The sequence below is a fragment of the Chionomys nivalis genome, chromosome 6, assembly GCF_950005125.1.
Source record: "Chionomys nivalis chromosome 6, mChiNiv1.1, whole genome shotgun sequence".
Classification (NCBI taxonomy): Eukaryota; Metazoa; Chordata; class Mammalia; order Rodentia; family Cricetidae; genus Chionomys; species Chionomys nivalis.
This window is the reverse complement of record NC_080091.1, coordinates 93,428,231-93,444,642: the sequence shown is the minus strand read 5'-3', so window position 1 is coordinate 93,444,642 and position 16,412 is coordinate 93,428,231. Positions and strand designations below refer to the sequence as shown.

Genomic DNA, 16,412 nt, shown 5'->3' with positions numbered 1-16,412 from the left:
GTCACTTATTAAAGGACACTAATCACCCTTCATTATTCTACACACGCATAGACTAAAGGTTTAAGTTAGGAAAGAAAGGAAGCTGAAATTAAAAGCTGACAAAAACAGCTTGTATGATAGATATGTCAATTAAAGATTATTTCGGTAGCTAAGTCTGGTAAGACTTGCTGTGCTATTTAAGGAAATGCTACAGTTTTCTAGTTTCAAACTCATCTACTTCAAATACATATATGAGTTTATTTATATACATATAGTAAGTATATGTATATGTAAAGCCCTATACTTGATGCGGATTCCTAGCCTGCCTGCCAGGCACTAGGATTTGCTGCATATCACCGTGGTTGTCCAGAAAACACGGCACCAAGTAATCCCACGGCAGCTAATGGTCACGGCTCACTTAACCCGCTCATCACTCATGGGTCACCACGTGGAAGACGTGGGTTGTGCTAATAGCTTGGAACTATTAGCAGTGGCCCTGGGAACAGGCCAGCTCTGCACCTTCTACTGACTTAAGAGTTGTAGTAGACTCGGTAATTTCTGCAGTATCCCATAAGCTCACAAGTAGTAATCTTGTAAACAGGCAGAAACAAAGAAATGCTTTCAATAATCTGCATGCTTTGAAATAACACAGTAACTCAGCAGAGAGGAAAGACTGACACCTGCTTTACAAGCTTAATAACAGCGGAAATGAAAAGACCAGAAGTACATGTCACACATGGAAGTGAATTACCTCACAGAAATGTAAAACACTGGACGAGAATGAGGCGGCTCCCGTGAGCAGGCTTTGTACGTGTCCTCGGGGCATATTAAATTTCTCAGACACACTCCAAACGTTGGTCTCTTTCAGCAAGGAGTAAAGGACAAAAGACAGATAGAGCCTGTTGACAATGTTCTTGTCCACCTTCTAGAAAGACACAATCAATAAACTCAGTTGGTGGCTGGGCAAAAGGCAAAGGGAATGAAACTACACAGGTGAGCAGGGACAGAACGAGCGCACAAAAGCAGCGTGCCCTCTACCTCAGCTCCCCGATTTTTCTGTCCTAAGGAGATAAGGTAAAAGGTTTCCAGCGTAAGGTCCACTCCCTCTGCAGCGAGGGGAGTGGACTGAAACGCGCATGCTCTAACACCTGGGCCCGTGACTGTGGCAGTCGGGAAGAGGACCTTTGCAGATATTGTTAGCTCGGGACGGACGTGTAAAGGACGCCATCCAGGATTCACCTCGGGCCCTGAACTCACTGACTGGAATCCTTATAAAATGAGGAAAGGACAGCGACACAGAAGTCAATGAAGAGCGAGGCTCGGGTCAGAGATGTGCCCGTGAGCCTAGCCCAAGCCTCGCAGCTGGGAGAGAGCAGGTGAGGATTCTTGCAGTCTCCCCCAGGAACTCAGCGTTGCCCGTACCTTGATTTCAGATCTGGGGTCCTGAACTGCGAAGAACCGAGCCACAGGCCTCACATACGCAAAGGCAGGGCTCTACGCTGAAGCCGGCTGCTTTCTGTTGTTTAACTCGCTCCGTGGCGTTAGAAAATGAACACGAGGGGGGAAGCAGGAGTGTGGGAGGCACGGGGGTCTCTGTGCTCATGGAAAAACACTAGGGGAGCCAGGAATGTTCCAGACAACCTACTGTTTAACCCGTGTGACACACAGAAGGCTGGGAGCAGATGTGCCTAACAGCCTGGTGACCGTAGTCATGCTTATCAATCGGCAGAACCCATCTTCATGGGAGATGTCACACGTACTTTACAAGGGGCTTGATATCATGTTGTGCATGCAGGATTGAGTTATGTATCACGAGAAACATTTTCACCAAATTGAGCAGTACTTAATTAAATATGCCTCAAATAAACCACTGGGGGTCAGGCTCTTAAAGCTTGAGCCAGTACTGTCTGCATGTGGAGCCGAACTCCCTTCCTGCCTCCCAGGGAACAGTACTCTGCTGGAAAAGGGGGCGACCTCCACACTGACTGTGCTGGTTGCATGGATGGGAGTAGACAAAGAGGCTGGCTACACGGCGAGCTTGTCTATACTGTCCACTGCAAGGAGATAGGCTATGGCTCACATGGCCGTGCCAGTCAGTGTCCCAAAGCGGAAACAGACACAGAAAATGACTTCTGTCTGAGATTCTACTTTTGCCAGTGATGTTAGAGATCTGATTTTTGTGCAAACAATTTCATCACTAGTATCAAGTTAACTTGCCAGGTGGTGGTGTTGCACTCCTTGAATCCCAGCACTTGGGAGGCAGAGACAGGCAGACCTCTGTTAGTTTGAGGTCAGCTTGGTCTACAGAATGAGTTCCAGGACAGGCTCCAAAGCTACAGGGAAACCCTGTCTTGAAAACTTAAACAATTTCACAGACAGACTTGGAAGATAAAAAAAAATAGTTCTAAAATATGTTATTTGAGCATGATGGTGTGCTCATAATCCTAGCACCTGGAGCCCAAGTTAGGAGGGTCAAGACCTGAGTTACATAGCAAGTCCCTGCCCAAAAAGAAAAACATAGATAAGATACAGAAACGAACTTTGAGATAAACGCTACTGATCAGTGGATTTTGAGTTACAGATCCAGCATGTATATAACGGGCCATCCTTTTAAAAGCATTAAGCTGAAGAAGTATATTCAATACTGGGCAGGCAAGATAGCTTTTTAATTTGTCATTTTTAATGTGCTTTTACCAGTAACTATAAATTGAGTGAATGGAGGCTTTGCTTAGAATGTAATTCCAAAGCCAGGAAAAACGACAGAATTATTAAGTGGTTGGATGGATGCTCTAATCGCAATTTCAAGCGTTTGCAAGAAATGTCAATGATAAGGGGTGCGGGTCAGTGAGATGGCTCGGTGCAAAAGCACTTGTTGTACAAGCCTGACCGCGTGAGCCCGAGCGCTGGGGCCACAGAAAGGGGAAAGGAACCAAGTCCACACTCTCGGATCTCCACATCAGCGCACAAGCGCGTGCGCACAAACACATGCACAGTTTTAAAGGAGTAGGTGTGGGATGGAGCTTTGGCTTTTTCTTTTTCAGATTGTATTTATTTGTGTGTGTGACTGTGCATGACTGTGCATGACTGGGTGTGACTGTGTGTGACTGTGCGTGACTGTGCGTGACTGTATGTGACTGTGTATGACTGTGCGTGACTGTGCGTGACTGGGTGCACGTGTGCCTTGTTGCACACAAGGAAGCCAGAGGACAGCTCTTGGGAGTGGTTCTCCTCCCACCTTGTGGAAGCTCTGTGGCTCTTGTTTCTGGCACGCTGTGTAGTCTAGGCTAAGGCTTTTCAGGGGACCCTGAGGACAGAACTCAGGCCGTGAGGCCAGTGTAGCAAGAATAATTTCCATTTTCCACTGAGCTGCCCAAATTTCTTTTTCAATATGGAGAAATAAATTATGTTTTAAGTAAATACCCTTTTCTTGGTTTTTGAGACCAGGTTTCTCTGTAGACTTTGGCTGTCCTGGAACTTGCTCTGTAGATAAGGTTGGCTTTGAACTCACTCACAGAGATCCACCTGCCTCTGTTCCCTACTGCTGGTGTTAAAGGCATGCGCCACCCCTCACCCCTAAATACCATTTTCTTTAGAATTTGAAATAGTGACATGTCTAAACTATTAAGTAAGTAAATAGATTATTAAATATTTAATTATCACACAACAAACATTGACTATATATGAAAATATAATAAAATTAAATTCTAGATTCAAATTTTCAAAGATACCTTGTTCTAAGGAGATTTTGTATGTGGTATTATTTAGTAGTTAGTCTCAAATTAGTATGATTTTGATTTTACTTTATATTTTAGAAGTTAATATAAAAGGTCTTTTTTAAATGTAAGATTTTTTAAAATTTATGTAACTTTATTTTATGTGTATTGGTGTGAAGGTATCAGATCCCTTAGAACTGGAGTTAGAGACAGTTATGAGCTGACATGTGGGTGCTGTGAATTGAACCCAGGTCCTCGGGAAGAGCAGCCAGTGCTCTTAACCACTCTCCAGCCCCAATATAAAAGTTTTTTTTTTTTTTTTTTTTGAGACAGGGTTTCTCTGTGGTTTTGGAGCCTGTCATGAAACTAGCTCTTGTAGACCAGGCTGGTCTCGAACTCACAGAGATCCGCCTGCCTCTGCCTCCCGAGTGCTGGGATTAAAGGCGTGTGCCACCACCGCCCGGCCAATATAAAAGTTTTTAAAGGAATATTTGTATTTGTCATTTCAAAAATCTAGCCATAGACAATTCCAAAGTAAAAGAACAAATCTGAACATTGTAAAGTCTGTCTGTCTTTCTCTCTTGTTTTTGTTTTGTTTTGTTTGTTTGTTTTTTTAAGAACAGGGTTTCTCTATGTAGTCCTGGCTGCCTTGCAACTCATTCTGTAGACCAGGCTGGCCTTGAACGCATAGAAATCTGCCTGCCTATCTCCAGGAAGCATTGGGAGTTTTTTGAGACCAATAAAATAACAACAATAACAACAACAAAATTCAGATTCCTCCTGTGCAGAATTTGTAACATCAAGTAGGACAGCTCATATAAAGTTTCTGGAAAATAATTTTACATTGGTGTCTTTAGGGGCTGGAAGCTAAGTGGCAGAATACTCACCTAGTCTGTGCAAGTATCTAGGTTTCAACAGCACCACACACACACACAAGCTACATATATAAATCTGTGTGCATGGGGGCTGGAGAGATGGCTCAGCGGTTAAGAGCATTGCCTGCTCTGCATAAGGTCCTGAGTTCAATTCCCAGCAACCACATGGTGGCTCACAGCCATCTGTAATGAGGTCTGGTGCCCTCTTCTGGCCTTCAGGCATACACAGACACGGAATATTGTATACATAATAAATAAATAAATATTTAAAAAAAAATCTGTGTGCATAATATATATTACAAAGCATTCATTTCAAATTGAACTTATATACACAGTTATATGATATTGTGAAAATATTTCATAATATAAGCCAAACAGATTCATAATTTTTGTTTTTATTTAAAGGCAGGGTCTCACTGTGTAGTTCTAGCTTGCCTGGAATGCACTGTGTAGACCAGGCTGGCCTCGAATTCACAGAGATATACTTACCTCTACCTCCCGCATGCTAGGGAACAAAAGGATCAGGTCAGTAAAGGGGGTGATGCACTAATTTTGTTGAGTGATTTAGCCCATTGTTAGGAGACAAGAGACGCCACACCTTTCTGATGGCTTGCCCCGATGCCTTCTTCCCGATGAAGCTTTCTGAGACTCCAAGGAGAGCAGCTACATTTTGCTCTGCTGGACTGAGCTGACTAAACTACACAGAAAAGGAATAAATACACACAAAAAATTGTAGCTTTACAAGTCTGTCATCTGAGCCAAATCCAGTCTTAATTTTGAAGTCACATTTTCATAATTATAATGGACAGGAAAAAAATACAAACTTTAAAAATATAAGATCAGAAGACAACATACTTTATAGAATTATCATCATAAGCAGAACAACATTTCATCAACACCAGACTATACATGATGGTGGTTCCATAGAATTGCGCAGCCTAGAGATGTCATAGCTGTCTTGGTGTGTAAGCATGCTCTCATGACCGTCTTACTGCACTCCTCAGAACGCATCTCTATCCTTGGTGCTGGAGATGGCAAAGCATAGCCCCCCTCCACATGTGGTTCCTGAGATGCAGGAAGCAATTCCCTCCAGGCAACCCAGGGGCAGCTAAATGAGCGTGTTGCTTGAGGGCCAAGGAGAAAACACCTACTGTCCCAAGGACCGCTTCTATGGCGTCTGCATATGCATTTGTCAATGTTACAGATGATCCTGGTTATAGCAATTCTACTAGTACACTTGTTCTCCGTGTTCTCTTTCTCCTTCCACACCAGTGGCTCTGAAAATATGGATGTGCTGTACAATAATATGAGTCTTCTTGATCTGATAGAGCAGGCAGGCATTAAAGCTGTAAAGAAGGTCATGGGGGAAAACCTGACTGATGAAAGAATTAGGGAAATTTGGGGAAAATGCAGAAATTGTTTTTTTGCCTGATTATAAAACTTGGCAAAAGAATTATACTGAAACAGAAAAGAACTTGGCTATGATGAATAAAGTTTCTGAAGAACCTAGGGCTTTAGGGCTGACTGCTTATGGCCTTATAAATCAAAATTGGAATTATAAGGAACAACAATGGGAAGGGTACGACAATGGCGTGAAACCTACTGAACTACGCTCTGTAGCTGCAGGTAGCTAGTCTCTGAGGTGAAAGTCTCAGAAGCTGTTGCATGATTAACTCAGCTAAGAATTAAGAATATAGTGGCTGGCACGGGACTTGGGAACTGGGGAAATGTCATAGTAAATGATGATGATGCTCTGATTTCAAAGTATCTTTGTACTCCCTGTGAACTGCTCTGCCCAGGTAATGATTAACCTGTGGCAAGGAGAAAGAATCATTCTCCTCGTGTAAAATTCACAATAAAAGACTGAGGTGTGATGCTCGGGGCAGAAGAACCTGCCTGCAGCTGGCATCAGAAGCCTGGGCTCCTGTATGCATTTCACCTTCCAAACATCCTAGATTCGAGACCTACTTCTCTGCTGAGGCTGGTCCTCGGCAACTGAGGGAATGACTGTGCATGAAGACATGGCCATAGCACTTCTGAGGGACTGTGATTATGTTTAATATTAGAGTGAGCTACAAGAGGAAGAACAGGCACAGAGGCTTTGAAAAACCTGCATCATACAGTACTGCTTCAAAACTCATGTAATGTCATACAGTACTGCTTCAAAACTCATGTAATACCATACAGTACTGCTTCAAAACTCATGTAATGACTAAATGACTAACAACTTCCTGAGATTACAACGCTGAGGGCAGGGCTTGGGGCTGTAGTTTCAAGGTAGAACACACACTTATTATACACAAGGCTTTGGGTTCAAGCTTTAAATGGGTGTAGAGGGGAAGTCAGCAACCATTTTTGCCTACTGTAATCCTGTGTGTTCATTCAGCCAGTCTGTCCACAGAAAAAATTCCTAACACCTTACCTACCAATTCATTTTATTACACATAGGTCTAGTTCTCCTGTGTTGCTGGCTATAAAATAAATACTCTTTGTGAAGCTGGAAGAGGGTTCAGTTAGTGCATTTCCTGCTGCACAAGTGTGAGGGCCTGAGTTCAACCTCCAGAACCCTTGTAAAAAGCCAGGCGTGGCGGCTGCTGAGCTTAAGTGGGGAGCCCCAGGTCCTACTGAGAGATCTGTCCAAAAACCAAGGTGGATGGCTCCTGAAGAATGCACAAACATCCACACCTCCTGAACACACACACAAATATTTAAAAGAACCCAACAGACATGTGTGTGTGTTTGTGTGTGTGTGTGCGCGCACACAAACATCATAAGAGCCACAATTTTGCATAATTGGTATGTGATAGTATAAATGAAGAGAGGAAGAAGCCCTGAAAGATGAAAGGTCTAATCCCAACGCTTCAATAGAGAGGCAGTTGCTAAGCACTCAACAAAAGTCCAAAGTGGCCTGAGCTGAAAAGTCCCGTTTCTTACCTGCCTGAAGTACACCATCCAGTCAGGCTCAGACTGAGCAGCAAGGTCGTAGGGGGTTGTTAGGTAGACCAGATGGAGAAGACTTTCCAGTACAAGTCCTTCAAGACCTTTCTTCAGGTCTCTATACAGAATATCACAATAGGCCAAATCAATGGCCCCTAAAGAAATACAAACACATTCAGGAATGACTGAATCAGATGGCAGACCTGGATGGTGGGGCCAGGGGAAGACCAACCACAGCTACCCAGCAGTCTGAGGTCAGACTGCCTCTCATGAGACCCAGTATCAAAAGTCAGTTTAGATTAGTTTAAATTTGAAAAAACATATTCAATGTCTTAAAGTTTTAGTTTGTTCAATTTTAAAAAATAAAACGTAACTGAGTCATAAACAAGAATACACTGAAGCTTTGTAAATTGGAATAATTCCTACATAAATAACATAAATGGATATGAAACATACACAGATATCTATGATATTGGTCTGTTTGTGCCTGTAGTATGTAATGAAATAAAAACAAACACTTTGAAAGATTGAAAATAACAAATACAAAGACTTGTTATTCTTGTTGGCTAAGGATCTTAGCCAAGGTCTCTTCTACGACTGCACTAGAGTTCAGGTCCTAACTTAAATCTTGCATAGCAGTTAAATAACTATGGGAAGTAACTTCAAATTCTCTTATTTGTAATGATTTTGGAGATTATTTTAATACTATGTATCAATTTTAGACAATTCTGATATAACAACTCAATTTGTGGTAATCTAGCTAAAACCCGATTTCAATGAGATGACCACTCTATAAACCATGCGGTTGTTTATGATTAGAAAGATCATAACAATACAAATGTTTATAAATAAAAGGTGATTAAATACTTTACGTTCCTATTATGGATGACTGCGGTATAAAAGGAACGTGAGCCTGGGCTCTTAGTACAGGCCCACATATAATCCCAGCTACCTGGAGGCTGAGAAAGGAGGACTGCAAATTCAAGGACTGCTGGGTCACAGCTTGGTCAACTTAGTGAAACTCAGTTTCATAAACAAAAGAGGGAGCTGGGGGTGCAGCTCAGAGGCAGGATTCCTGTCTAACATGTGCGATGCCTGTCTTGGTGTGGGAGATCCTTCTGTATATGTGTTGCTTTTATTGGTTAATGAATAAAGAAAAACTGCCTTGGCCTGTTGATAGGGCAGAACAGAACTAGGCAGGGAAAACTATACTGAATGCTGGGAGAAAGAAGACAGAGTCAAGGAGACACCATGTAGCCATTGCTGGGAACAGACCTGCCAGAACCTTGCAGGTAAGCCACAGCCACGTGGTGATATACAGATTAATAGAAATGGGTTAAATTAAGATGTAAGAGTTAGCCAAAAAGAAGCTAGAGCTAATTGCCCAAGCAGTGATTTAATGAATAGTTTCTGTGTAGTTAGAGTCTGAGCAGCTGGGAACAAACAAGCAGCCTCCCTACAACAGACTGGCACTCCAGCGTGTGCTAGCTAAATCCACATAAAACCTGAGAGGGCTTGGAAAGGATAGCTGCATCCCCCCCCCCCACCCCATGGGCTCTGCTTGCTGGCAGCAAGCTCCTTTAAGAGAGGTCTTCCTGATTAGAGGGTAGTAGCAAAAGGAAAGAAAAAGTGCTGTTTCAAAATGGCAGCACAAACCGCTCTGGCTCTTTCAGGAGGCCAAGCACTTGAATGGTGTCTGTGGACCCGGGTGCTTGTGTGCCCACTCAGGGTCAGGAGGAAAGTAGCTGAGACCATGCCCACGGCTCAGCGCTCCCTGCCTGAGCAGGCAGTAAAATCAGGTCTACTAGGCGTGCAAAAGGAGGAGAGTATGATGGATTCCTGCTGCCACATACAGAGATATTTCCAGGCCATGCAGTGCACTGCATGGCAGATTTAACTATTACTCTGCTAAAAAGGGTTTATATGCTGCATGCTCATTCTCAGAGTTAAAGTGGTGAACACAGTTCCTACCTGGAAGTCCCAGAGCTGGCGGTAATGGTACCTCTGCCATATTGAAAAGGGAGAGAGGCAGAGCCAGCATTCAGGGCCACTGTGACCTAGCTGCTTACAATTTTATTTTATTTTATTTTATTTTTTGGTTTTTCGAGACAGGGTTTCTCTGTGGTTTTGGAGCCTGTCCTGGAACTAGCTCTTGTAGACCAGGCTAGTCTCAAACTCACAGAGATCCGCCTGCCTCTGCCTCCCAAGTGCTGGGATTAAAGGCGTGTGCCACCACTGCCCGGCTGCTTACAATTTTAAAAGCTCTCTAGGACAGAAAAGGATTACAGATACACAATAGTATAGATTCAGACATAAAAGAACTCTAAACGAGTCACAGTGTTGGATAAATGTATGTACAATAGTATAGATTCAGACATAAAAGAACTCTAAACGAGTCACAGTGTTGGATAAATGTATGTAGTCTTGGGAGAGAGAAAAAAAGAGTAAAGAGACAGTAAATGTAATATAAAAGAGTACAGACAATCATAGATTAAAGGAGTAAAGATGATAAAATAAATATTAAACCTTTATAAAAAGTAATAAGAAAAATAATCCATGTAAAGATGGAATATACACAGAGAGTCTGGATTATGTATATTATTGTGTTTTCTTTGAATTTTTTGATTGTGAAGGAGCTAAATACAGAGAGATTGTTCATTGCATGGACTGCTAAGCTAAACCAGCATAGATATTTTAAAGATATCGTGACTTCAGCATTTGGGTTAAAGGATGTGTTGCTTCTTTTGTTTCTACAGAGGATGAAAACCTGTGGAATCCTTCCAGATTAATGTGGTTTGATGGACCAACCCCTGCCAGAGGTCACTGTAAACACCCCCCAAAATTACTTCGCCCAACAAAAAGCAGGAATCAGTTTGGAGAGAACTACACCCAAATTTTCTAAATGATTGCTTATAAATGTTTGTTTACATTTAAAGGGGGATATGCTATAGAGATGGATACTTTGCACTGGTATGGATCTTGGTCTATTGATACAAATTTAAGGTCAATTTTATTATATGTATATTTCTGCTCTTGATTAAGGTATTGTGTTTGTGCAGCTCATTTAAAAATGTAATGTATAATTAAGAAATACAAATTAATCAATAGTCATCTATAATAGTCAAGCTTGTAGTCATGTTAGGTTTTCTAGATATATAGAGATATATTTCAGTTAGATAGGCATTCTTCAAATCTTTCAGTGACCTTCCAAATATGGCATTTAAAATGTTTTGATAACTTAGACTTTTCATGACAATGGACACATCTGCTCTTGGCAGCACCAATAACTTCAAGAGGAAGATGGGCACCAAAGAGGCTCCTTATGGAGTTTGTTAGCCACTTAGGCAAGAAACTGTTCTTGCCTGGACTGCCTGATGTTATGCTGTATGAACTGGACATGCAGGACCCACAGAGAAATGACTGCTGAACTTGCCTAAAGGTGAGATGATCCTCTGGGGTTTCTGCTTCATGAAAGAGTCTGCTAGACATTCTGCAGGACACAGAAAAAAGTAACTGACAATCTACCAATATAGACAGAACTGTTCTTGAAATTCCCTACTTTGTGGAAAAGTCTATGGGATACTATGGGTCTGTAGGCTGAAGATGGATACCACAATGATATAGAAGAACTCTGGGTGACTGTCCAGGCAGCCAGATGTCTTTGTCAATTCTAGAGTTTTGGAAGTTGCTTACAATGCACTTCTTCTTTACTTAGGTAATATTATATCCTTCAGGAGTCTTTGATGGAGTTGAAGAATATATAATTATAGTTATAGTTTTCCCTAGTTATGATAAAAAGATAAAATAGATGTAAATATTGTAACTGTAACTTTTTGTTATATGTAATTTTCTTACGTTAGAGTTAAAACCTTCCTTTTTATTTAAACAGAAAAGGGGAAATAGTGTGGGAAGTCATTCTATATATGTATTGCTTTTATTGGTTAATAAAGAAGCTCCTTTCAGCCAATGGCTTAGCAGAGTATAGCCAGGTTGGAAGAGATATATAGAGAGAATGGGCAGAGTCAAGAAGACGCCATGTAGCTGCCGCCAGGAACAGACAAGCTGGAATCTTGCCGGTAAGTCACAGCCATGTTGTGATACACAGATTAATAGAAATGGGTTAAATTAAGATGTAAGAGCTAGCCCGTAAGAAGCTAGAGCTAATAGCCCAGCAGTGATTTAATTTATACAGTTTCGGTGTGATTATTTCAGGGCTGAGCAGCTGGAAATGAACAAGCAGCCTCTTACAAGACTAACGTGGGGGGGGGGGGGCTAGAGAGATGGCTCAGTGGTTAAGAGCATTGCCTGCTCTTCCAAAGGTCCTGAGTTCAATTCCCAGCAACCACATGGTGGCTCACAACCATCTGTAAAGAGGTCTGGCGCCCTCTTCTGGCCTTCAGGCATACACACAGACAGAATATTGTATACATAATAAATAAATATTAAAAAAAAAAAAAAAACAACCAAGACTAACGTGTGATCCCTGTCTAGCATGTGTGCTGCCTTGGCTTCACTGTATTTCATAAGCACAATTACATTAAAAAGCAAACAATGTACATATATACACATATACACACACATGTATCTATATAGAAAAATACAGTCAGGCGCCACCTGCCAGGGACACACTGCCCTTGTCTCGCATAAACATCCAAGAGATGGCTAACACCACCATTAAGTGTTGTGATCTTTTTGGACCACTGTGATGTATGTGGTCAGTGTAGGCTGACGTGTTATGTGGTGGGTGAATGTATTTGGAAGAGTAAATGTGTTGAATTAGGAACAGTAGGAGTTCCTGAGGAGTGGAAATGGGACAGGAGTATGGGACTTCTGATAACACAATCCTGACTTCTTAGGATAGTGTGTGTGTGTGTGTGTACACATGTGTGCCAGGGGATAAAGGAAGGTTCTTCAGTCATGCTCCGCCTTACTGTATAAGACAGACTCTCTCACTGAGTCAAGAGCTCACTGGTTGGCTGGGCCAGTTTCCTAGGAAGCTCCAGGGACCTGCCTGCCTCTGCCTCCCTACCGCTGAGATCGCAACCCCATGCCGCCATGCCTGCCTGTTTATGTGGGAATCTGAACTCAGATCAGATTTTATGCTTGCACAGCAAAGACGTTACTGACCGAGTCATCTCATTAACCTCAGATTTTTTTTTAAACAGCAGGCATGCATTATTTTTCAATAAGTAAATTACAATATACTCATTAAGAAATAAATTATTTGTTCAGATATAATTTATAAATTATGCAAAGAGCAAGTTCCATAACAACAGAAATTACTTATTTAAAAGCAAAAACTTAAACCTGTTTACAGCATATACTGAAAACTGAAGTAAAACACACAGGATTTAAGTAGTGTGCTGCTGAGGGAGGAGACATGGCCATCTCCTTCTCTATACACTTGCAATTACTTACAAATCAAAATATTTCCTCATCTTCTGAAAGCTGAAATAGTTTGTAAGATTAATGTTTCTAATATGAAATCACAAATTCAATTTAAAGAAAGAAAATAACATAATTTCTATTGCTTCCAATGGATTCCTAGATTAGGTAAACTTACCCTTAAAAGAAGCGTGGCCCAGTTTTGTGATGTGGAAGCAGCACTGTGCCTCCTCCAAGGCCCCGCAGCTGTCTCTTTGGAGAAGGCCTTTCTCTGTCAGGTAGCTAAGTGACTCAACGGTTATTTCCCAGAGACTCTTTTCTTTCAATAAAATCTTTTGCTGAACACCGAAAAATGTACCGTTCATAAACTGATATAAGTCACCAAGACTTGTTGCAATCTGAAAGAGTTCAGGACACCGTTGGAAATTTTCCTTAGTTCAAGGAACGAGATTATTCACTGTTATTAAAGCTACTGGAAGAAAAAGTTAACACAAAATCTACACAAAATCTACATCACTCAAAATTAACACGGAAAACAAAGGGAAAATACGTCATCAGGTTCACACTTGGTACACACATTTCTCATCATAACGCTTTTAAAAAAAGAATTGTTATTATTTTTTACTATTATTATTATTATTACTATTACTATTATATGTTTTGCTTTGTTTTGCGACACGGTTTCTCTGTGTAGCCTTGGCTGTCCTGGAACTCACTATGTAGACAGGCTGGTCTTGAACTCAAGAGATTCGCCTGCCTCTGTATCCTGAGTGCTGGGATTAAAGGTGTGCACCACCACACCTGGCTCCTATTTCAGTATTTTTAGTTGCTGTCTGTGTGTGGTGAGGTCCGTGTGCAAGGGTACAGGTGCCTGTGGAGGCAGAGGTGCTGGATCCCCTGGAGCTGGAGTTACTGATGCTTACAAATCGCCCAATGCACTGGAAACTGGACTTGGGTCCTCTGCAAGAACAGTACTGGCTCGTAACCTCGGCGCCGTCCTCCAGCCCCCAAACGCTGCAGTTTTTATATTACCTCTGAAGCTGTGCTGTTTGCCCTTCCCAGCCAGTTCCCCAATTCCACTCAGACCCTTTTGGAATCCTCTCTTCAGCCACTCTACTACTCACGGAAGCATCCTTCAGCTCCAAATACTGCATTCCTTGCCCTGCCCTTGGGCTCCTTGTCTCTCCACTCCTGTTTGTCATTCACAACTTACAGCAGTGACCCTAACACCCTTCACTTGGTATTCAGTCGTAAAACTCACTCAGAATTAGAATATACTTTAATTAGCCATTTTCACCAAAATCAGCATGTTATAGTAAGATATGATCAATCAATAGCTCTCTCTTACAAATCTGATATCTCAATGGGAATATTTAAGTAGTCATCGTATATTAAATCAATATAAGGGATAATAAAAATGTTATGGGCATTCATTTTTGTATTGCTTCTCTCCTTCCTTTTATTAACAATCACTGGTAATATCCGATCAAGCTCTAGTGCATTCGGAAGATATCCTAGAACTGTGTCCAGTTTGTGATCACCAAAGGGCTTAAGCTCTGGTGTTTTGAATAAGATGCTCCCCATAGCCTCAGGTGTTTGGATACACGGTGTCTAGCTGGTAGTGCGGCTTGGGAGGGCCTTGCTGGAGGAAGTATGTCATTGGGGGTGGGCTATGGCGGTTTAAATGACACACCCATTCCCATTCGGAGCCCTCTGTCTTCTGCTTGCTATCTGAGATATGAGCTCGCAGCTTCCAGCTCCATGGACATGTCTGTCACCTGCTGTATCCTGTCCCTACCATTATGGACCCTAACCGTCTACAGTATTTTTTTAAAAACGGATTCACTTATTTTTATTTTAATTGCATTGGTGTTTGCCTGCATACATTTCTGAGTGAGGGTGTTGGGTCCCCTGGGAATGGAGTTATAGATAATTGTGAGTCAACATGTGGGTTCTGGGAGAACAGCCAGCTCTTATTCACTGAGTCACCTATCCAGTCCCAGATTTAGATTTGTTTTTGTTTTTGTGGTTTGTTTTTTCGAGACAGAGTTTCCCTGTGTAACAGTCCTAGCTATCCTGGAACTAGCTCTTGTAGACCAGGCTGGTCTCGAACTCACAGAGATCTGCCTGCCTCTGCCTCCCAAGTGCTGAGATTAAAGGTGTGTGCCACCACCACCTGGCTAGATTTTTTTTTTTATGTCACAGTTTGTTCTTGTTCACATTACATTAGAAGCTAACATTTTTTTATATTTTATAATTTGCCTGAACTTTGAAAAACTTCTGTTATCTCAGGTAATAGCTGTCATATTTAAGAAGACCTTTAAAAATACCTTCAAACTAATTAAAGACAGAAACAAAGTCTGGATTCCCCTGGTGAGCTCCTCAACAAGATGACTGTAGCAGTTTTCCAGGGGTCCGTTTATCAGTTCCAGGACCTACAAAGGTAAAGCAGGCGTATGATTGTGCTGTTAGTTTTTAACAGATGGTTTCATGTAAGGGTAAGCCAATGACCAAGAAAGAAAAGGAAGAAAGACGGGGCAACAGCAGAAGTTGGTCAGGTGGGACGTTACCTGCTGCTTGTCTTTTTCTTGCAATAGAAGAATACTCTCGCCAACTGTGTCGATCCCAGCGCGGCCAGCCCTGCCAATCATCTGCTTATACTGATTCCTCCTTAAGAATTCTCTCGCCACGTAGGGGGCTCTTAGGATGACTCTATGGATGGCACAAAATTAAAGGAATCCTCTATGTCAAAGACACCACTTTTCAACACAATTCCTTTTTATCTATCTGTAACTAAATGTAATGACATGTCAGCTTTAGACAAAACTGCATCTAAGTAGATCTTTGATGTCCTAGGTTCTCGAGTATATCTTCTGCTTACTAAATATTTAACAACATCCTATTTTCTTTTCTAATGAAAGAATCAGTTGAAGTTCAGTGAGTGGCTTATCTGAAGCCACAGGTTAGTACAAACCACAGCCATCACTTGCACTCAAGTCTCTGGAGTTGTGAGGTCTACAGCAGTCTACAGCAGTCTACAGCAGTCTACAGCAGTGCTCACCATAGTTTCTGGATTTTATACCTAGAATTGAAGGATTTGGCACAGACCGGTGCCGCACGCTACCAATCTATGAATTGATAATATCTTTAACTATAAGGCACTGCAGATTTCAACTGGATTCAGTCTACAAAAACAGCAGTTCCAATCCTGCCTAGGTATAAACAAGTCTGTAGTCAGCTTTCTTCTTCAAAGGGAATTGAAGAATCTGTCATTGCTTATAAATCATCAACCTTTATTTATAAGTCTCAACAGACTGTTAGGATTGATGAACACTTAAAGAAAACAAACATAAAAGAGGTAAGGAGAACACCCGGAATCCGTGACTAAATGTCCACGGAAAATCCCAGAGGGACTCAGGCCGCTGGATTAAAGCAGACTGCTACAAAGACATACAATACAAGAAAATACTTGGAAACTCACATAAAATCTAAAGAGATAACAGACGAACATAATTAAAAGAAC

General features: G+C 41.7%; 1 protein-coding gene across 5 annotated transcripts in view; it reads right to left on the bottom strand.

Moving 5' to 3' along the window:
* Helq (helicase, POLQ like) overlaps positions 1–16,412 on the bottom strand; it is a 41,645-nt gene that overhangs the window by 6,110 nt on the left and 19,123 nt on the right. For all 5 annotated transcript variants that reach the window (XM_057772272.1, XM_057772273.1, XM_057772274.1 and 2 more), the window contains 6 exons: positions 15,460–15,601; positions 15,220–15,324; positions 13,068–13,287; positions 7,502–7,659; positions 5,166–5,264; positions 731–904 (listed from right to left, as the gene is read on the bottom strand). In XM_057772272.1, coding sequence (XP_057628255.1) covers positions 731–904; positions 5,166–5,264; positions 7,502–7,659; positions 13,068–13,287; positions 15,220–15,324; positions 15,460–15,601 — 898 coding nt within the window. The remainder of the gene's footprint in view (positions 1–730; positions 905–5,165; positions 5,265–7,501; positions 7,660–13,067; positions 13,288–15,219; positions 15,325–15,459; positions 15,602–16,412) is intronic.